Below are 22,585 nucleotides of genomic sequence, written 5' to 3'. Positions count from 1 at the left end.
AATGTATCAAAGGATGTAAAAAAAAAAAAACTGTACACATTTAGGTAAAAACTCCCAGTTTATTGGATTATCACCCAATCCACACTGTTCTGTCAGGCAGTCTGTAACCTCTAAGTTATGTTTTTACTTAATGAAATCACATCTCCTTCTCGGTCCCTCCACAGTTTTATAATGTTCACCTGCCTCTTCATGTACATTTTTTCCAGCCTGTTGTTCTAGTCTTTTCTGTGAATCATTGATAACATTCCTAGCGTCATTTCCGTGTGTCCCTCTGCTGCGATCCTGACTCTATCCCCCGTTTCCTGTGCTCCAGTTGTCTTGGTCAAGGCTGTTAAGTGCTGTCTGTCATTTGCTTTCCTTCTCTCTCATCCGAGTCTGTCCTCACAGCTAAGCCAGGCTTGAGCCACCCAGGACTTTGAAGGATGTGCATGGTCCCCGTGTTAATTCCCCCACATCCTGTCCCGACGTCCTCTGCAGTCACTGCTCATCTCCATGTCAGCATGCGTCTATGTCACATCTCCTCTTCCATCTCTCCCGCCCGGACTCCTGACCTTCTCTAATCTTTTTTCTCGCTGTCAGGAATGCTCTCACGTCCAGTAGTTGGAGAAGACCCCCCGGGATCACTATGGGACCGAGATAACCTCCAGCATCACTGGGAACCTGGCCGGGGTCACAGGTTCAGAGTAAAAGGCTCCTTGGGGGTCAGATGTTTTCTCAGCATGTCTGGGGTCACTGAGATGACTCACTCAGGAATTCAACCTCCACGTGGGCTTTGAGCAGCAGCCATGGCCAGGCTGCTCTGACCCCTCCTCCTCTTGCATCCCCCTCCCCCAAGGGGCCTAGCAGGTACCTTCTCTCCAAACCTCTCCCAGTGGAAACAGCAAACTGTCTCCAGCACCCAGGATGGTCATCAGGCACCTGGTACCCCGAGAGAATGCCCTCAGGACAGCAGCACCGCAAGGGGAAAATATCCTTTCATTTAAAAAAATGATCTGAAGTCCTGAGCAGATGTTCTGAGCTTAGGTAGCTTTTCAGAAGTAAAACAGCACTCATAGATGCTATCATGTAGTCTTTCAACTCATCTGACATTTCTCTGTGTGTTCTGACATCTTTGAAGTTGCTTTTTCTCTTAGCTGTGATGTTTCCATCCACACTTAGCTTTCTAGCAATTCTTACTTTTTATTCAAGAATCCGTTGAAGAACTCACTAAATGGGGTTCAGACAAGCTGTGGAAAAGTCTCCCTGATGAAGAGGAGGTTTAACTAGAAGTTACTAGCCTGTTTCCTGAACAGATGGTGGTTTTGAATCCCTGGCCATAACTAGTAGGGTGCTTGTGGGAACAGTTTTTATCCTGAAGGTGCTGTCTTAGTGTGTTTAGGCAGCTATAATAAAGTAGCATAGACTGTGTGGCTTGTAAACAGCGGAAATGTTTTGCTCTCGGTTCTGGAGGTTGGAAGTCCGTGCAATGTGTGAGGGCTTGCTTCTAGGTCACAGACTTTGACATGTATCATCATGTGGTGAAGGAACTGGGCGTTCTGTGGGTGGCTTTTATCAGAGCTGTTGTTGAGTTGCTGAGTCGTGTCAGACTCTTTGCGACCTCGTGGACTGTAGCCCACCAGGCTCTGCTGTCCATGGAATTCTCCAGGCAAGAATACTGGAGTGGATTGCCATTCCCTTCTCCAGCGGATCTCAACCCAGGAATCAAACTCGAGTCTCCTGCACAACAGGCAGTTTCTTACCACTGAGCCACCAGGGAAGCTCTTTAGCAGAGCTCTTCTCCCATTGAGGAAGGCTCCACCTTCATGACCCAAGGCTCTCCCAACGCCCACCTCCTAACAACATCACAGGAGACATTCAGATTTTAACGTAAGAATCTGGGGACACACAAACACTCAGACCCTAGCAGGCATAAAAAGTGCTTTTTCCAGGTTTATGGCCTTGATCTTCTGGAGGCAGGAGCAGGCTTCCTTGTCCATTTGGACAATAGAGGGGAAAGGTGAGGTCAGAGTAGCGTAGAAGCGCACGCTCAGGGCTTGGACCACATCCTGAGGGTGTTTCGGGGGTGGAGGATGTGTGGGTGGGGGTGGGTGTAGGTGTAGGATTATTCAAGCCACAGTGTAAGACAGGAATTGAAGTGAGAGTGAGGTTCAAAGCAGCAAGAAGCCAAGTTAGTGAATCAGTGTGATCCAGGAAAAAGCTGGAAAGAGCCCAGGGCATGGCAGAGCCAGCAGGCAGGTCTCCCAGATACTGGGGGTAGCTGAAATGTATCCCTTGAGTAGCTGACTGGTCCTGGAGAGACCCCATTGCTCCATGTGGACTTGGTTCCTGCTTGGCCCTGTCGTCTCTGCTTTTTTGGGACATGGCTCTTCCCAGAAGAACACAGAATTCGGCTGAAAGGTGTAGTTGGATGAGACCTGGGCTCATCAGACACTGGGGGAAACAAGAAAAGGCCACATTCCAGGTGAATAGATGAGTAAACACCCCTGTCTGTGTGCGGGAAATAATAAGGCTTGAATTCGGTAGATGATTCTGCAATTAAGTGAATGTGAGTTGATGTCTTCATCTGCTGACTCCTGCAGCAGTCCCAGTGACTTAGGGAAGTTCAAAGGATGATTGTAAAGGATATTCCCGGGGCACCTTGAGCCCCTTCTGTATGTGTCCATTCTGTCCATCAGTCTCTGTGTATTCCTCGGTGACACTCCTTTGCACTGTAGATTTCATCTCCGTGAAGGCAGGAAGAGGCGGGCGTCAGATGGAGCAGAGGGAGGAGAGTGCCCTGTGCGCTCCTGAGCCCAGGGAGCACTTTGCAGTGATGCGATGACTAACTTGGAAAGGGTGTTCAGCATCTTCGGCAGACAGTGTGTGCTTTTGTGCAGCCAGTAGTTTCCATCTTGACTGGGACAGCTGTTTTCTCAGAAACAGTTCTGGTGTAAATAACTTCCTGTCGCTCACAGACTGCCCGTGCCTTTAGTATCCACAGCGTGAAATGCCTGGTGAATGGCGCAAAATAGGTGAGCCTCCCTTCACAGTGCGCTTCTTACTTACTCTGTGAAAGTAATGTTTTGAAAGCAAAACTGTATTCCAGATGCCCTGGATGGTTTTGCAAAGTAAAGGGTGGTTTTAAGGTAGATTATCCCAACAAAGTCTTGTTTGGACCATAACGGGTACATGAGCGCTTTGCATTGTTGATTTCAAATAATACATCATTAATCACAAGAGCAGATGCAAAACCAACCCTGAATTGAATTTGAATGAATATCTTCTCTACTCTTCTTCTCTCCCTCCCCACAAGCAGGAGGCTCTTAGACACTCAGCTCACAGGCACATCCTTTCTCAGCCATTCTCAGAGTGTGACTCAGACCCCGCTGAGGGGTAAAACTATTTTCATAAAAATACCAAGATGTTACTTTCCTCTTTCTTTTACTCTCGTTCCTTGATTTATATACAGTACTGTGGAGTTTTCTAGCAACTCCTCTATGACACTGTATCAGAAAGGACTGAATGCAGAATCCACGCGAAAGGCCAGCTGTCTTTAATCTAGCGAGACATAGTTTTGTGACATTGTAAAACAGTGCCATTCTTCTCAAAAAATTCTTTTGTTTTGGAAAATATAGTAGCTTTTCCAAAAATGTGACTTATATTAATATGTAATGAATTTGTTATTGCTCTTTTAAATGAATTAAGAAGTAAGTATTTTAAAATTTAATCACCTCTAACATGGTACATATCAGTAGACATAACCCACATACACAATGGCCCTGTGGGGAGAGTGTCAGTGAATTTTTTGGAAGAGTGTGAAGGATTCCTAAGCCCCAGTGTTTGAGAAACACTGCTGTAAAGTACAGGGTAGTATGCAATAAAGCTCTCCTGGCTTGTGGCTGAGATTTAGGAGTTTTCTACCCAAGAAGAGAAGGATTGGCAAAAGTTCCCCATCCATTTAGCCAGGACCTATTTCTTCACTAATTTGGGGATGTACAGGCAAAAGATGAGAAAAAAACTAATTGTGAAACACTACACCTTGCCAAAAAATAATAATGTAAAGGCCCACAAGATTGGAGAAGGAATGCAAACATGATACCCTCATGGGGACCGTTTTCCTCCTTATGTGGCAGTTCCAATTTGCGGTGTAACTGATGAGTTGGTGAGACTGCAGAGCCAGCCTTATCTAGTCATTCTGATAAAAGAGTACATGTTTCCCAAGCACCCTCATGGGCCCGGTCTATGATTGAAATTCAGACCCAGGCCCTGCCCTTGGGATGCTGAAATCCCTAGATAGGGAGACAGACAGACAGCAAATCAGCATGTGTGGGCAGGATCATTCAGTACTGTGTAGAGTGATGCAATGGAAATGATTGGGTTGAAATGACAGTTTGGAGAGCTGAGAAAGAAATTCATACAAGGTGTCCGGCCGAAGCTTTTCCAAGCAGTCTTCATTTGAGCTGAGATGGGTGTGCTGAGTGGGCAGGAGAAGGGGAGGAGCTGTTCCAGTGGAGGGAACTTCATATGCAGGGACCCTGAGGAAGGACCTGGCTTGCTGGGAGAGAAAACAGCACCCGTGTGGGGTTGAGGAGGGGTTGATGGGGATGGAATGATCAGTGGGTAAGAAACAGATTTTACAGGGCACTGGAGGCCCTGGAGGAGATTTTTTTAATTCAAGTGTGACAAGACATTACTGAAGGATCTTTCAGTTTAGATCAGCTCAGTTCAGTCACTCAGTCGTGTCCGACTCTTTGCGACCCCATGAATTGCAGCACGCCAGGCCTCCCTGTCCATCACCAACTCCTGGAGTTCACTCAGACTCACGTCCATCGAGTCAGTGATACCATCCAGCCATCTCATCCTCTGTCGTCCCCTTCTCCTCCTGCCCCCAATCCCTTGCAGCATCAGAGTCTTTTCCAATGAGTCAACTCTTTGCATGAGGTGGCCAAAGTACTGGAGTTTCAGCTTTAGCATCATTCCTTCCAAAGAAATCCCAGGGCTGATCTCCTTTAGAATGGACTGGTTGGATCTCCTTGCAGTCCAAGGGACTCTCAAGAGTCTTCTCCAGTACCACAGTTCAAAAGCATCAATTCTTTGCCACTCAGCTTTCTTCACCGTCCAACTCTCACATCCATACATGACCACTGGAAAAACCATAGCCTTGACTAGATGGACCTTTGTTGGCAAAGTAACGTCTCTGCTTTTCAATATGCTATCTAGGTTGGTAAAGCCCACAAAAGAAGTGATCTGATTTCTGCTTCGTAAAGAATAGCCTGGGCTTCCCAGGTGGCACTAGTGGTAAAGAATCCCTGCCAGTGCAGGAGACATAAGAGATGCAGGTTCAATCCCTGGGTTGGGAAGATCCCCTGAAGGAGGGCACGGCAACCCCCTCCAGTATTCTTGCCTGGAGAATCCCGTGGACAGGCTGTATTCCATAAGGTCACACAGAGTCGAACATGACTGAAGTGACCTAGCACACATGCATACACAAATAATAGCCTGGCATGTGGAGAGTAAATTGGGAGGGGAAGATGAGAGGATGCAGAGCGTGGGGCAGGAGGCTCCTGACATGAATTGGGTGAGAGTGGACGTTGGGCCCATCTGCAGTCTACTGTGGGCTGGAAGAGAACAGACTTCCTGACGGAAGGTTCCGCAGATGAGGCCGGGGGTGAACAGACATGGCCTCTGGTTTTGGCTTGAGTCGCTTGCTTTCTCACATCCTGGCAGCAAAACTCTGCACGGTAGTTCGTATTATACCTGTTTGGAGATGGGAAATGGGGCTCCATGAGTTACTCATGGGTCCATGAGACCCTTCCCATCATTAAAGGCAGTCAGAGGTCCCTGCCATGGCCCAGTGCCATCTGTGGCTTCCTTTATCTGCTGCCACACCTCAGCTCGCTGTCCCTGCCCAGGCGAGGGCTTGAGATAAAGCCCTCCCTTCCTCCCCTTCCAGATAGCCAGGCCATTAGCTGATCCAGCCCCATCCCTGTGCCTCACCTTCCAGGTCCAAGAAATGGGACCAGTAGCTTGTGCTGCCAGCACAAGCCAAAGTTCACTGGGGCTGGTTTACTCACATTGCAGGGGTGTCTTGATTCCCGGAGAAAGGGAGCTTTATTCTTCAGGTTCCCTGTTGCCTCTCTGACATGAGATGTGGGAGTCGTTCTGAGAAACAGTTCAACCTTTACAAAATGAAGGAGGTGAAGGCTGTGGAAGGAAGCACTTGTGAGAATTGTCAACATCACCCATTTGGGCTGAGAAGATGAGACCACCACATTGTGGTCTGGCAGTGGGACGATTGTTTATAAAGACACAGTTTTTGTTTGGGTTTTTTTTAAAGCCGTCAAACTTACATAGTAGTTCAGAGGCTGAATGAAAAGGAGGCAAGAAGCAAGGCAGCAAAGACCCAAATTTCTTCAGTCCTGTCTGTGCTCACCTTGCTTGGAGACTGAGCACAGGGCAAAGCTACAGAAGTCTGAGCAGATCTGGAGCATTAAAGACAGATCTGGAGTCGCCAGTGACACTTAGCTGCACGGCATGGGCTCTGATATGGGCTTTGTGGCTGTGGCGGTGGCAGGAGATGGGCTGCTTCTCCACCTTCCAGTTAGCCCGGCAGCCCTTTCACAAATAACTTTACGCTTTGGGAATTGAAAATGCACCTTAGCAGTGATTATCTGCTTGCTCACCTATCAGGCAGCCTCTGTCCTTATTCCCCTCTGGTTATTTTGCATACTCACGCATATATTTCACAATTTAAATTTTTATATTTTATTCATATGTGGAAGATTATTCCCGCATCTTAGTAAAGCACTACATGTCCTAGGAATGTGATTCCAAACATGTCCATTCCATAAAACCCATTTAATATGCCATCATTATTTGCAGCATTAAATACATTTTATATCATCACAAATTTTATGGTATATTTAAAAACGAATCTCTACTTAGCTTCAGTGCATTAGGGATTATCCTCAGAGACCCAGCTCAACAAGCAGTCATGTTTATTGGTAACTGCCAGAAAATGGCTTGCAAAATTGTTAGTGTCTTTTATTATTCCCTGCCACCGGAGCACTTGCTTGTTAATTAGAGAAATTTCAACTGTCATAGTTGGCAATTATAGCTTCTGTATCATTGTCTGTTATGAATAGTCAATGAGGGCTGATTAATATGCATGAGTGGCAGTATATATAGCGCGTGCATTGGACCACAATCCAGCTGCCAGAATCACTCAGAGGAGGGAGTGGTGTGTGTGCGCGCGCGCGCGCTCGAGTGTGTGTCTGTATGTCTGTGTGCGTGTGTGCGTGCTGCTGCGAGGGAAAGAAGGGGAGCGTGGAAGGGAGCAGAGTTGTTGGAAGCCTCCAGGAGCACCGCCAGCCTGCAGCGTCGCAGCACCTGGCACCTGAGGCTCTCCGAGGACACCTTCATGCCTGCACGCTGAGAGCGCTGCTCCTCCCGGGCGCCGGCGAGTCCTGCAGCCTGCCTCTGCCACTTCTCTAAACATGGGATGCAGTTTGTGCAGCCTGCAGAAGCCGGAGGAGCAGTACAAACTACTCTACGAAGTTTGTCAGGTAACGCGCTGCCTCTTAGCCTGTGGGAGTGGCCGGGCAGTCACCTGGCTGAGCGTAGCTCCTGGGAAAGGAACTGGGGGTTTCTGCACGTGTGTGTGTGTGTGTATGTTTGAAACGAAACAGCCTTTCTGACATTTCTGTGTTTTCTATGAAGTCTCTTAGGTGATTTCCTTGACAGTGGCCCCTGGGTGCCTGTATTTGAGTATTTAAATAGATGTTGAGGATCATAAAGTATGTTTCAAGCTGCAATGTTCCAAAGCTGTTTCCACCGCCCACTTTCTCCGGAGTGGCGGACAGATGTCCTAGGCAGGGTCAGCGCGTGGTCACACACCCTTTGAACAAGTTGTGGGAGACGTGGAGGATGATTAATGTTGGCCCGGTTTTGTCTCTGTTTACAAATAGTTGGAAGGCTCTCCTTTCAGGACAGCACGGGTCTCTACCGCAGACTTCAGTCTATGAGTAGCTTCTCGTCACAGGACATGTGGTTCAGCTTCACGCTTCACACTTGCCATTTCCATACCTCCCCCTGTGAAAAGTTGAAGAACTTCCAGAGCGAGTGGCGTGGTCTTGGCTGCTGTCATCCACCGCGTATGGCTTCTCTAAACTTCTGCAGCATCACCAGTGGGAAATTTCAGTGGAGATGAAATGGGGTATTTACAGCACAATTCAGAGAACTTACCTTATCTTCATGTTGAGTGCTTACTAACGCTTCAGTCTTCCCTTGTACTAGGAGATTTTCACACCATTATACCTGACAGTTTAAGAGATTTTTCCCCTTAAATCATTCTAACTCCTTCAAAATTTTCTCTGCTAATCAAAAAAAAATCATAATCTTGTTACAAAGGAATTTTAACACTAGCACATTAGAAGAACGCTGTTGGTGAGAAAAAAAGGTGCTTGTTTGATTTTCATAATAAATGGTATATTAATAAATTCTTGAAAGGAGCTAGACTTAAAATTTGGTTAGCTGTCGATTGGGTGCTATTTTTGCGTGCGCCAGCAGAGGGCGCTTAACATTAAATATACAGCAAGATTTGTGAGTTGGCTGCCTCTATGGACAAAAGTCTAGATAGAGTAACTCTGAGTAAATGAAAGAGGGCTGTGTGTGTGTGTGTGTGTGTGTGTGTGTGTGTGTGTTTCTGCACTGAGGCATAGAGAGGGTCAAAACAAATCTTTTGGGGCTTAGGCACCCAGGCCACTCTCCTCTGTGGAGAGCACATACCTTTCAAAAAACAAGCATCTTAAATAAATTTTGGAAATAATACTTCTGACGTATGACCTCTTGCTCAGGGATGTGCTGCATTCTCCTCCTTTCAGAGCAGTCCAGGGGCACTTTGGAGGTCTGGGTAGAAGTGCTATTGCCCCTGGAGATGTGGCTCTCATGTTATCATATGTTGATGTTGTAATCCTATATTTGCCAAGTTATCATGTGCAGTGAGCCCCGGTTCTCAGAGAGTAAGGCACTTAGAAGTGAAGCAAGTAGAACAACAGAACCATCACCAAGGTGATTATATACAGAGCCTCACTGATGCATATGAGATAAAAACTCTGCATAAAAATGTAGTATTAATAGCTTGCTTTTTTTTGTTGTTTTAACCATCAATGCATGAAAATACTATTTCACATACATTGCTGTAGATGTCATTATTAAACTGACACTCTCCAAAAGGTAATCCTACCACATTTTCTGCAAATCTGCATTAACCTGTGCTTTATTCATCTGTGTTATTTGGGCTCTTCCCCCTCAGCCCCCAAAAAGAGAAAGCCTGGGTGTTGTGTGTTTGTTTGTTACTAGGTGAATTTATGTGGTAATATTTCTGGCCAGAGCATCATGCAGTAAATTGCTGATAAATGACTTTCATCCGGAATCCACTTTGTCAGCAATTTAGGAAGCCATGCAGATTTATTTTCAGGAAACTCAAACTACTTTTCAGACCCATTACCCTTGTGCCAACTAAGTAAAACCCCCCTTTCTCCTATTCTTTGGGAGTCCTGAACCGTAGCATAAAGGAATTCACAAAACACTTGCAGGAATTAGTAATTGCATTCCCGCTCTTATTATGCAAAGCCTTATTAGAGCAGAGAAATTAAGGTTTCCATAAATTACAGTTGCAGAAGGTCCAGTGTGTCTGGCTTCAGTAAGCCCTTGTAACAGCCACACAAAGAGGATCAAATATTCTGGGGCTCAGACTTGATCCTTTCCTCATCCAGAGATAATTCAAAGAGATGCTCTTCATTAGGGCCTTTGGCAAGCTGCCCACAGTTTCTTTTTGGGACTGCTGTGAGCTTAATGATGCAGAACAATGGCCATGTCTCTTGTTGCAAACATACCTTATTGTACCTTTAATCACAATAGGAAAACACCAAAAACACACAAAGTTGCCCGGTCATTAAAGGACACTGCAGAAGCGCACGCATCCCAGTGATCTAGGCTGTGTGTTAAGGAACGCCCTGAGATATTTGGGGATGTGTGGACTTCTTCGATGGAGAGTACAAGATGCCCCTCCTGCCCACCCTGGGATTGTCAGATCAACCGAGTTACAGCAGCGCTTTGTGCTTTAATGGTGACTGTGGCATCCTGTGGAGCATCACGACAGGGCCCGTGCCTATGAGAGATTTAAAATTTAACTTAGCAACTGCTTCATGCTTTGGAAAGCCTTTGCTTGCCTTGAGTGACTTAGAATACTCAGAAGCACTGTTGAAGTGGAAGGACAGGGAAGCGGAAAGGACAGGGAAGATTCTTTCAGGTTATCGAGGGCTGTAATCTTCCACTTGGATAAATTAATTGGCCTGGGAGATCTCATATTCACAGGATAGCATGACAGGGAGCGTCACAGCTCTGGGGCTGCGGTCAGAATCTATCTGAAGCTGATGACCTGTTGTCAGGTAGGGGATGTGTGAGCAGAGATGGGCAAGTCTGCCCCTCGGTTGGCTTTGTGCCTGTGACACCATCATAAGCCAGGCACCAGCCCTCCACCCAGCAGTGCTCCTTCAGGACAAGGGGGAAGCCAGCTTGTGGATGCTTTGATGGGGCTCTTCTCACAAATGGAGACCTGGAGTTGGGGGCGGTGGCGGGGAAGCAGTGATCCACTAGGCGGTAGCATTCATTCCTTCTACCTCTTCTGAGGTCAGCCAGAGACTCTTAGTAGAATAGTGACCTTTGCAGCTTGATGACCCAACAGAGAAGTCATTCTGGTGTTAGTTATAACAACTAACACATTCACTAAAACCTTCATGCAAATTTTCAAGATGGCAAATAAAAATATTGATAAATGACAGTGATGCTCCTTTCAACAACCACAGTATTATTTTTAATTTTTATTCTTTTATTGAAGTATATTTGATTTACAGTATTTCAAGTATACGGCCAAGTGATTCAGTTATACGTATGTATGTATCCTTTTTCAGATTCTTTTCTAGTATAGGTTATTACAAGACATTGAACTTAGTTCCATGTGCTATACAGCAGATTCTTGTTTGTTTCAAATATAGTAGTGTGTGTATGTCAATCCCAAACTCTATAGTATTGTTTATTGAGTGCTTACTGTATGCTGGTGCTGTGCTAAGTGGCAACCATGCATTTCTGGCACAGCAGCACCAGGAGATAGGTGATGTTACTATCCCCATTTCAAAGATGAAGAAAGTGAAACCCAAAGGACTTCTGAATGGGGCTGTGAGCCACATCTGATTCCCAGGTTTGTGCAGTCTTCTCTTGCATACATCGTTTTCATCAAGTTGCTCACCGGTGTACATGCAGCACTTGGGTTCGTTTTGAGTTCGCCCTTGCCTTTGTGGGGCTCTCATGCAGACACCACATTCTCACACAGGGATGGACCTGTGCTGCTTGGCAGCTGGCAGCCTGCTCTCCTTTGGACCTGATAGAGCCTCTGGCCCCTCACATTGGGGCAGGGTGGGGAGGGGAGCGGTGAGCAAAGAGAAATGAGCTTGAGAGGTACTGAGAGTTTTCATTGACCCCCCTCCCCCAAGCAACTTTTAGAACAGATGATTTGAGAAAGCTCCTGTTGTTTTACTTCTTAGTAACAAAGAATCCTATAGAAGAGGAATTTGTGCCCTTTTTAGGCCATTAATGTTGGTTTTGAACAGCAAAAATTCCACCCAGTAACTGTAGCTTGCCAGAAAACTAAAGATATAAGTCTTTGTGACACTTTCTCTGTCAATCTATTGATAAGTTAGTTGGTTAAAAAAAAAAAAAAAACAGATTTCTGTACTAAATGCTAGTACCGATCTGCAAGTTTAAGGACTATTCTGGAAACTTGACAGTACACAGTCTTATTTTCATATTTAATTAGCTACATTCAGTACTCAGTTAGGTGAGTTTACTGCTTTAAAGCAAAAGCAACTGTGAGTCCACTGAGACCCATGGGCTGTGGCCCACCAGGCTCTTCTGTCCATGGGATTCTCCAAGCAAGAATACTGGAGTGGGTTGCCACTCCCTTCTCCAGGGAATCTTCCCGACCCACAGATCAAACCCAGCTCTCCTGCATTACAGGCAGATTCCTTACCACCTGAACCAGGGAAGTTCTAGTACAAAGTTAATGGTGGTAAATTAGATGGGCATAAACTTGACCTCTACACAGCAGCGTCGAACCTGGCATTCTTTTCCTGCAGTTAGAAGTGTGTTTGCTTAAACAGTGTATCAGTAGATTCTGAAAACTGTTTTAGCATGGCAACCCACTCCAGTATTCTTGCCTGGAAAATCCCATGGACGGAGGAGCCTGGTAGGCTACAGTCCACTGGGTCGCAAAGAGTCGGACACGACTGAGCGACTTCACTTTCACTTTACTAAATTAAATTGCTGAAATAATTTACCAAACTAAGTTGCTAAACTAATTTCTGAGTTAGTTAAGCAAAGCAGGTATGGAAAAAGAAAGCCCACCTGCTCCTGCTTTGACAAACTGGGGGCCCTTTTTTAATGAGTACAGCTCCTGTCTATGGTTGAGAAAGTCACTGCTTTCAGCATGGACATTTACTGTCACTAGCTGCTGTTTTCTCTTCAGTTAACAATGGATCATAAGCCACTTTTTGTTAAGAAATGAAAAGGCATAGCTTAGGGTTAGAACAGGGCGTACTTCTCTCTTTCCTCCTGTCTCTTTTTTAGGTAGAAAGATATGGGGGAACTAAAAAGGAGTTGTCCTGCTTTCCCCATAGAACTAAGCCCAGTTAACTACCACCCAGCTTAGATATTCTTCTGAGTGTTCCCATGAGACCATGCGCATCCTTGTATTCCTCTGCTGAACTTCCCATGATGCTCTGTGCACCCCTGGATCCCTGCACTTTGCCTTCCCATGATGCCCTGTGCACCTCGGGATCCCTGCACTGGGCCTTCCCATGATGCCCTGTGCACCTCGGGATCCCTGCACTTTGCCTTCCCATGATGCTGTCTGCACGCGTGAATCCCTCCCCTGAGCCATCCCACAAGGCCCTGTGCATCACTCTATCCCTGTACCTCCTTCCACTTCGTGTCTGTGGGTTTTTGTTCATTGAACCACCTCTATTATACTGTGACTTCCCGGGGGTCCCGGGGGTTTCATCACCACATTTACTCAGCACATGGCTGGCTGAACATGTTGGATTTTGTATGTGTCGGTGAGAGCTGAGGAGCAAGAAAAGAAACAAGGGAACTAGTTAGGAACCCTGAAAGACAGCTAGCTGCTAGATGAGATGACCCTGATTGGGACCCAGGAAGGTGAGGAGGGAGAGCAGAGGAATACAGACAGGTATTTTTTGTTCATTCAGGCAACATGTTCACCCAGGCAACTGCTAAGCCCTGAGCTTCTCTGTGCCTCGCTCCCTGGCTCCGCAGTGCCCTTGGTGTAAGAGGAGCCATTTACCTGAGGCTGCAGGGCTCTGCACTGGCCTCCTCTATGGCTCCGTAGCCTCACGCCCCATTCCTTCCCCCTCCTCACCTGCCCTGGTCCCCACAGGCTGCTTTCAGTACCCAGGACCCTCCTTCCCTCCCAAGGCTTTCCCATGGCCCATTCCCTTCCTCTGCCATGTAATTCACTAATGCATCCTTAAGGCTGCAGCTTAAATGTCCCTCTCCCTCGAGAGCTCCCCTGATCTGAGGGTCCCCCCACCTCCGCCAGCGTTGACCCCTCTGTGAGAAGTTTATTTCCTTTCTGGCATTGTCACAGCTCACACACTTATTAACTTGCTTATCATTTGTCTCCAGCACCCAGGAAAACCTGAAGGTGGGGACACTGCCTGGTCTCTGTGACACCCCCGGTCCTGACACATAACCAATAACTAATCAGGACGTACTTACCAAATTAGCTTCTGAATGAGGAATGGCTCAACTGGGTCCCGCCTTGGTCTGGAAAGGTTTGCAGTGACAAATGAGCCCAGGTCCCCAGCCTCTAATGGCTCCCACAGATGCAGCTGCACAAGGGCCTGAGGCAGGCAGCCCGGGGTCACAGGAGAGGGCTGTGCCCGCTCGCTGCACTCCTGTCACCCACCTGCAGGGGCGGGCAGAAACAGACACACAGAGTGAAAACAAATGCAGTTTTTATAAATGACTTTTCTTACCCGCATGAATAATGCAGGGAGAGGCCGTGGCTAAGTTGAGGAGGCAGAGGTGCAAAAGAATACTGTCAGCAGCTCTGAGTAGAGGCCCACCAGAGCCGGAACAATCCTCATGCCTTCTCTGCCTTGTGGGACTCAGCAGGGGACGTAGCATCCTCTCTGAAGCGTGCAGAGCCCTGTTCCTGGCAGTATCACCTTCAGTGGTATGGCAGGTGTCATAATATTAGTGAGATGCTGTCAGGCCATGTGGCGGAGAGGCAAGCATGAAACATATCAAGAGCGAATTCATCAACTTCAAATGGCCCGTTTTCCCATTTCTCCACCAAGGGAATATTGCATTGCATGTGTCTCTTGGGGAACTTTGGGAAGGGGTCCCTTTCCCAGTCTTACTAGTCATCAAGCAGGATGTTTTTCTTAAGTCTTCTTTTGGATAAAGTGAAAGTGAAAGTCGCTCAGTTGTGTCCAACTCTTTGTGACCCCCATGGACTATACAATCCATGGAATTCTCCAGGCCAGAATACTGGAGTGGGTAGCCTTTCCCTTCTCCAGGGGATCTTCCCAACCCAGGAATCAAACTGGGGTCTCCTGCATTGCAGGCGGATTCTTTACAAACTGAGCTATGAGGGAAGCCCTTTGGATAAGTAGGCAGCAAGACAATCTCTTCATTTCAGACATTCAAATGCAGATCAAAAATTTAACCATCTGTAGGTCAGTACCAAAAAGTTTACTTTATTTTGCTTAAGCAGAGTTTTCAAGTAGATTTTTATGTACTCTCTAGTTTACAAGTGAAAACTTGTAGGTAAGTGAAATTCTGTCTGTAAAAGATATATACCTACACACACACCCAGTCCTGACACATAACCAATAACTAATCAGGACATGTTTACATATTTACTAATCAGAAAGTTTTACAGATAAAACTTCACAAACCTTCAGGGTGTTTTTTTAACCATTGCCCTTGTGAGAATCACCCTAGGCTCCAGAGATATCCTGTGTCACCCTAACCACAGACCGTCCTCCTCCAAACATCCCTTTCCCAGTAGTCAACAGGAAGGTAATCTAATGAAAATAATTCCGAATAATGTGAATGATGGCAGGCAGAATCCTCCTGCCAGAAGAGAATGTGTTTTTATAAAGGACCTTGTTAGCCAAATGGATCTTGATTTTCTGAAACTGGGGGGAAGTAAGTTTGATCAGGGACTTCTTTGTAATGATGAGTCAGTTAGCTGTCACCCTCGTGACAGTTCATGATACACGGACCCCACTGCTGGGGATGTTCAAGGTGCAGGACTCGATCTCACTGTATATCCGTCAATTAACATCACTGGCCAATCTTAGATAGTTCTCTTAGGCACACCTCTAGTTCTTTTGTCAGAGGATCAGTGTTTTTAGAGGTTCTTTATAAGTGTTGCAAAATCACCTCCCCCCAAATAAGCCTGTCTGTGTAATACCCCTGAGTATGTGAATGTCTACCTGTCCTCCCCCCCAACTATACTCCCTGGGTATTAAGGATAGTCTCATTTTTTTGCCTTCTGGATAGCAAAGACCAGTGGAAGGGGAAAATGGACTCTCATTTTGTAACTTTCATTCTGACACCTGTTTCAAGGCATAAAAAACCCTCTAAGACAGGTTCTCAAAGTGAACAGGCATCATAAATCACATGCGAGATCTGTCAAAACATGTGCATCACCTCATGCACCTCATGTGCATCACCATGAGGTTTTAGTTGCTACTAGTCTGGGTACCACCCTTAGAGAATCACTGCTCTAGGAGACACATACATAATTACATGTAGGTAGGTGGGTGAGTGGAGAAGGCAATGGCACCCCACTCCAGTACTCTTCCCTGGAAAATCCCATGGACGGAGGAGCCTGGTAGGCTGCAGTCCATGGGGTTGCTAAGAGTCAGACACGACTGAGTGACTTCACTTTCACTTTTCACTTTCCTGCATTGGAGAAGGAAATGGCAACCCACTCCAGTGTTCTTACCTGGAGAATCCCAGGGATGGGGGAGCCTGGTGGGCTGCCGTCTATGGGGTCACACAGAGTTGGACACCACTGAAGCGACTTAGCAGCAGCAGCAGGTGGGTGAGTGGTAGGCTGGGTGGAAAGAAGGAAATAGTGAGAAAGGCAGTCAGGGAGGATGAAAAGACAGGATGTGGAGGAAAGGAGGGCATTTGGGGATATACCTTTTCAGTTTCACTAATGCCAAATTATTTCTCATCATCTTGGTAGAGATTCTTATTGCCACCCATCCCTGTCAGCACTTGGTATTGTCTGACTTTTTAACTTTCCCACGTAGCGAACATGGAGAGGTAGCTCACTCTGGTTTGAATCTGCTTTATTCACACTGTAAATGACGCTAAGCACACTCACCCTCAGTATCCTCAGGGAATCGTTCCAGGAGCCCCTGCAGACACCCAAATCCACAGATGCACAAGTCCTCTTTGTAAAATGGTGTAGTGCGGTGAATGCAGTCAGCTCTTCATATCCCCAGATGTGAAACCTGCAATTACAGGGGGCCGACTGTATTTTTTTTTTTCACATGTATCTTCATCTTCTTTGAGTTCATTTTTCTTTGTGTGAAGTGTCGGTTCAGGGTTTGCCCAGCTCTCTATTGGATTTTGCATCTTCTTCTCTTGGCTTGTGGGAATTTTTAAAAATAGTCCAGATACGAGTCCCTTGTCTGTTATGAATTTTAAACATTTTCTCTGCATTTGTCACATATCTTTCCCTTCTCTTTATGCTGTCTTCCAATGGACCAAAGTCCTTAATTGAATGTCATCAAATAGTCTTTTCTTACGGTTTGTGCTTTTAGCCTCTATTGGCAAACGTGATCTCTACCTTGAAGTCATAGAGCTACTGGCCTTTGTTTTCTTTTAAAAGTTTAATATAAATTTAGCCTTTTATATGGTGTAAGGTTGGAGTCCAGCTTCATGTTTTCATATGGATTTTCTAATGCCACTTGGAGAAAAGCCTGTCTCTTTCTAGTCACGGGGTCGTGCCAGCTTCCCTGTATGGTCGGGGCTGGTTCTGGTTCCTTTCCTGTCCAAGCACCAGTATTGATCTTAGGGCATCTGTTGTATCCTCCTACAGTCCTGCAGTAATTTTTTATCCCTGACAGAGCAGGTGCCTTCCCAGAATCGCCTTGGTACATTCTTGGCTATTCATGGCACTCTGATCATTCATGGAAGTAAGATACTCAATCTGTCAAGGTGACATGTGGGTAGTGTTCTTTTTCTCAAAATGGGTGGGAGGTTTATAAGTCTTCATTGTAACACTGTTTATAGTTACATATATATTTGATGTTTTTTAACTTAGTCAATATTTAATAAAAAACAAATATTAATAAAAGACTCAAGAAGAAATATCTTATTTTAAAGCCTTCCCCTTCCCCCAATTCTGAAGGAAAGTAAATCACGAATAGTAATGGTGGGAGGGGTTGATAAGATATAAAGATCTTGAAAAAATACAGAACACTGCTATATTTTTTTCTTAGCATAAAGCATTCTTCACTCACAAAAGAATTCTCCCAAACCATAACATTTGTTGTAACAGAAGAGAAGACATCTGTAGGACTAGAGTCAGAGCCGGAGTCTTTATAAACACATTTCTTAAGAGTTTGCATGTCTGCCTGTTTCTATATAAAGAAGTCCTCAGCAAAATGTTGTCTCTTTTGTGAACAAACAACGCATAAACCAAATAATGCAGATACTTACCATTCAGCACATTAAACCAATGAAAACAGTTAATTTGTCAGACATCTGGGAAGATAACAGTCTCCTCCCTGTGTTGCAGTTTACCATAGAATTACCAGACTCGTTCCTGTTCTGCACACGGGACAATCAGTTGCTCTCCTCCCCTGCCCAAAGTGTCAGTGGATGTGGTACACAGCGTTCAAAGTGATGTGCACTTTAATAAAAGAAAACTCCAAAGGATAGGAACCAATTTCCCGTCATCAGGCAGCTGCTCACTATTTGGAGAGTTGGAAAATCCGAGGGAGAAATTACTGTCCCTCATAATGATATTTCCCTTGGCGTCAGGAGGTGGAAGCAGTGGATGCCCCCCTCCCCAGAATCTCAATGGTTTTTTATATCAGGGATTCCATTCCTTTTTATCTAGCTTATGAAACCCTTGATGTGAGTAACATATTGCACATCCTGTCCGTATTAGATACTGGCCACCCTCTGCTGCAGTTACATCGATGTGTTCCCTTTTGGAGTGATTCCTTAAGGGGTGCCTCTCTTGCCCCGGGACTGGCGTTTTCTCCTTTTTAACTTGTGCTGTGGCAACTTTCTAAACTGAAGCTTTGTTGGATAGGGCTTGGTCTCTGGAAAACTTTGCAGGTTTTGAAGTTTAAGTTGTTTGGCGTGTCTGTCTTACCTCTCCCACGCTGATGAAGTTTCTGTTCACGGTTGTCTACGGAGTGGAATCCAGGAGCCAAAGGCTGTTCCCTTAAGAGTGAAGGGAGAGGGTTGACCACCATGGAGAAGTCAACCTGGTGTCAGTGCATCTCTTTTTTCTCAGTTGGCCCTGAGGTTTCAGAACCAATTCTATTCCATATGCAGCCTTTGGTCAAGAAGTGGCCAAAGGAGGAAGCAATTCCGTGATTGCATCATTTGTCTTTGAATGAATAGTGAAGGCCCAGGGTGAATGTATTCTCATGATTTGGAGATTTATGCCTATCAGCATAAAATAAATAACAATAACAGCAATGATAAATAACTTACTGAATGTTATTTGCAGTACACATGGTTTATATACATGTGTTGTTGTTTAGTCGATAAGTCGTGTCTGATTCTTTGCAACCGCACAGACTGTAGCTCGCCAGGCTCCTCTGTCCATGGGATTCCCCAGGCAGGAGTACTGGAATGGGTTGCCATTTCCTTTTCCAGGGGATCTTCCCAACTCAGGGATTGAACTCACATGTCCTGCATGGCAGGCAGATTCTTTACCACTGAGCCACCTGGATAGCCCTATATACCTGTGTTGTTGCTGTCCAGTCATTCGGTCACGTCCAACTCTTTGCACCCCCATGGACTGCAGCATGCCAGGCTTCCCTGTCCTTCACGACCTCTCGGAACTTGCTCAAACTCATGTCCATTGAGTCGGCAATGCCATCCAACCATCATATCCTCTGTAGTCCCCTTCTCCTGCCTTGAATCTTTCCCAGCATCAGGGTCTTTTCTAATCAGTTGGCTCTTCGCATCAGGTGGCCAAAGTATTGAGTTTCAGCATCAGTCCTTCCAATGAATATTCAGGGTTGATTTCCTTTAGGATTGAGTGGTTTAATCTCCTTGCTGTCCAAGGGACTCTCAAGAGTCTTCTCCAACTCCATAGTTCAAAAGCATCAATTCTTTGGCACTCAGCCTTCTTTATGGTCCAACTCTCACATCCATACATGACTCCCGGAAAAACCATAGCTTTGACTATTCGGACCTTTGTCCACAAAATAATGTCTCTGCTTTTTAATACACTGTCTGGGTTTATCATAGCTTTTCTACCAAGGAGCAAGCGTGTTTTAATTTCATGGCTGCAGTCACCATTTGCAGTGATTTTGGAGCCCAAGAAAATATACATGTGTTATATGCATGTAATTTTCACATAGCCCCTTAAAGTTCAGGTACTATTATCAGCTCCATTTACAGACAAGACAACTGAGAATGAGAGAAGCTGAGTGACTTGCCTAGAATCATGAGGGAGAGCATTTATTCTGATTCAGTACTAATTCACGCACAGACCTGACCCTGGGCAGGTCCCCTCACTCCTTCTTTCCACAGACCCTCAGAGGCCCCTCTGTGGTCCTGGTATCGTGCCAAGTATCAGGCACTGCCATGGAGAGCAGAGCCCCTACCCTGTGGGGCTGACCCTCATGAGAAGAAGGGGGAGGGAGGCCAAAAATAAATCTTAGACCAGTGAGCTTATACTTACAGTGTAAGGTAAACTGCACGGGAACGTGGGTCAGCTGCAGAAGCACTGACCAAGAAACCGTACTTGGTTTTGTCCTGTGTTACATGGAGGCGGGTCTGCAGCTTCCGGGGGCATATGAGTATCAGTCTGAGACCTCCAAGTGGAGGTTCACCTTATTGTTTGATTAAGGCAGGAGAGGGACTCCACCTGCAAGGTATCCCAGTTGAGAATCACCCTCTAGTTGTCCTAAGGCCAGCACGTGAGTGCCTACTGTCTTCTATGGGCCACACGCTGAGAAAAAAACTGCAAACAGCCCCTGTGCTCACAGCATCCATGGCCTAGGTGAGAAGACAAAGCAGAGAGCTCGTTTACTCAGCATTGATGTGTAAAAGAGGGAGATTCAGGGTCGCACCATGGAGTAGCTTTGTGCTGTGGAAAGTTCTCTGAGCCTCTCTGGACAGTAGACTCTTCCTCTGAAGCACAGGAGTCCACACTCCTCCTCCTGCTAGGGTGTTGGGAGTGTGCAAGTGCACTCTGAGATGTGTGAGCGTGCAGACCGGGACCGCGTATGGCGCGATACTGCACCGACCGCTGTTACGTAGTCAAGCAAGCCGTTCTCGGGGACCAAGAGAGAAAGCCGGCGTCTCTAGAGGAGGTGAGGAGGTGGGGACAGCCGGGTCTCCGAAATCGGGTCAGAGAGGATCATCATGTTGGATTGTCATCTCCAGAGGAATGCGTGAAGTTCTGGGAGTGGATGCAGAAAGAGCACCTTCTGTGGACATCCTTGATACCACTGTTGCTGAGTCATTTCTGTTAAAGTAACAGTGGAGAGCAGGGCTTTCAAGAGGTGTGGTAAGGCCAGTACTTCCCCCAGAAATATTCTGCAGAGGTGGACCAATACAGTACATTTGGAGGAAATGCCCAGATTAGGCTGTTTTTTTCAAGAGGTACTTTTTTGAACACCTGCAGTACGCCAAGTAGGGACGGTCACGGACAGTGCTGCATGGTCGCAAACAAACTAAAAAGGTCACAGTCTTCACAGTTCTCACCACTCAGAGATGGAGGCGATGTCGCCAAGTTACAAGGTAAAGTCACACCTGTGACCGGCACTCTGGGTGCGGATGGCAAGCACAAGGGGGGCTGTAATGGGGTGGGGTTTGTAAGGAAAGCCAGTCATGGTGGCTGGGCTGGCTTTCTTAGCTGGGACCATGGAGCCGTCAGGGGTCCCCAGGCAGAGGCTCCGGGGCAGAAGGAGTTCTGGATTCTAGAACAGCGCTTCATTCCTTTCGTGCGCACACGTCCCGCGTCTGCTCCTGTATCCAGAGAGAGCTTTGTTTCCAGGGTGCTATACGAGCTTTGACACTTACTCCTTGAGCAAAGCCGAGGAAAACACTTTATATAGTATGAAAGTGCCGTGTAGGTGGTGGGTGTGACTCTGTGACGTATAAAGATTATTTTTCTGATATGGACCGTTTTGAAAGTCTTTATTGAATTTGTGACAGTATTGCTTCTCTTTTATGTTTTGGTATTTTGGCCTTGAAACATGTGGGGTCTTAGCTGCCCACCCAGGGATTGACCCTGCATCCCCTGCACTGGGAGGCAGAGTCTGAACCACTGGATCACCAGCAAAGTCTCTATGACGTATATTTAAAAGAAGAAATGTTTTTGGTATTAACCATATCCCTGCCAAACTAAAAAGCTAGTAAAGGGGATGAAGGAACATATGAGCTCCAACTATAGGTTTTGAAAACAGGGATCTATATTCAATATCCTGTAATAAATCATAATGGAAAAGAATATGAAAAGTAAATTACTTTAGTAAAAATTACTCACTAAAATTTTTTAAAGAATATGAAAAGTAATATATATACACACACATGTATATGTAACTGAATCACTTTGCTGTACGCTTGAAACAAACACATTGTAAATCAACTACTTCCATAAAAAATATTAAAAGTATGTATTTAGGCCGATGCATTCATAGCAATAAAAAGGAGCCTGTATTATTTCCAGCTAGAGTTCATATAAAGCCTAGGATAGCAGTTAGGGCAGGTATTCGGCCTGAAGTTTCCTCGGACACATACAGCAAATGTTACCACAGCCAAACTTGTCTTTCAGTGAATTCATCCAAGATCATGATGAAATGAGATCAGAGAGAAGTTTCCAGAGCTTCAGACTCTTGGTTTCTAACTCAACTCTGGAAGGGTTTAAAGGAAGTCCCTGAACCAAACCAAAGCAGAGGAGGAGGAAAAAATTATTGTTGCCTGAAATAGCTAAAGAGCGACATGGTGTTCCCACGGCTGCCCTCTGCCACCACCTGTGATGGAGAATCATATTTTTGCTTCCTGGAGTCTCATTTCTTTTTTCTCAGACCCATACACTATTTTGCTGAAACATAGCTGCAGATGAATTTCCACCCATCTTGGGATACCTGCTAACTGTACTGAGCATCCAAAAGATAAATATCAGCCCCAGCCGTCTCCCTCTCCCCTCTGATAGCTCTACTCTTTTTTTTTTTTTTTTCCAGTATGTTCTCTTTCTTTTTTCTCCCAAAAATATTTTGTACTGGGGTGTTGCCGATTAACA

General features: G+C 45.8%; 1 protein-coding gene across 2 annotated transcripts in view; it reads left to right on the top strand.

Moving 5' to 3' along the window:
- PDZRN3 (PDZ domain containing ring finger 3) overlaps positions 1–22,585 on the top strand; it is an 80,829-nt gene that overhangs the window by 16,271 nt on the left and 41,973 nt on the right. The window contains exon 1 of one of the 2 annotated variants that reach the window (XM_010862004.1): positions 7,476–7,544. The exons of the other annotated variant lie outside the window; for it this stretch is intronic. Coding sequence (XP_010860306.1) covers positions 7,476–7,544 — 69 coding nt within the window. Of the gene's footprint in view, positions 1–7,475; positions 7,545–22,585 lie in introns of those variants that run through there. 2 annotated transcript variants of the gene reach the window in all.

This window comes from Bison bison, unplaced genomic scaffold, assembly GCF_000754665.1.
Source record: "Bison bison bison isolate TAMUID 2011002044 unplaced genomic scaffold, Bison_UMD1.0 scf7180017864474, whole genome shotgun sequence".
Taxonomy (NCBI): Eukaryota; Metazoa; Chordata; class Mammalia; order Artiodactyla; family Bovidae; genus Bison; species Bison bison.
Note: the sequence above shows the minus strand (reverse complement) of the source record. Positions and strands in the feature narration are given on the sequence as shown.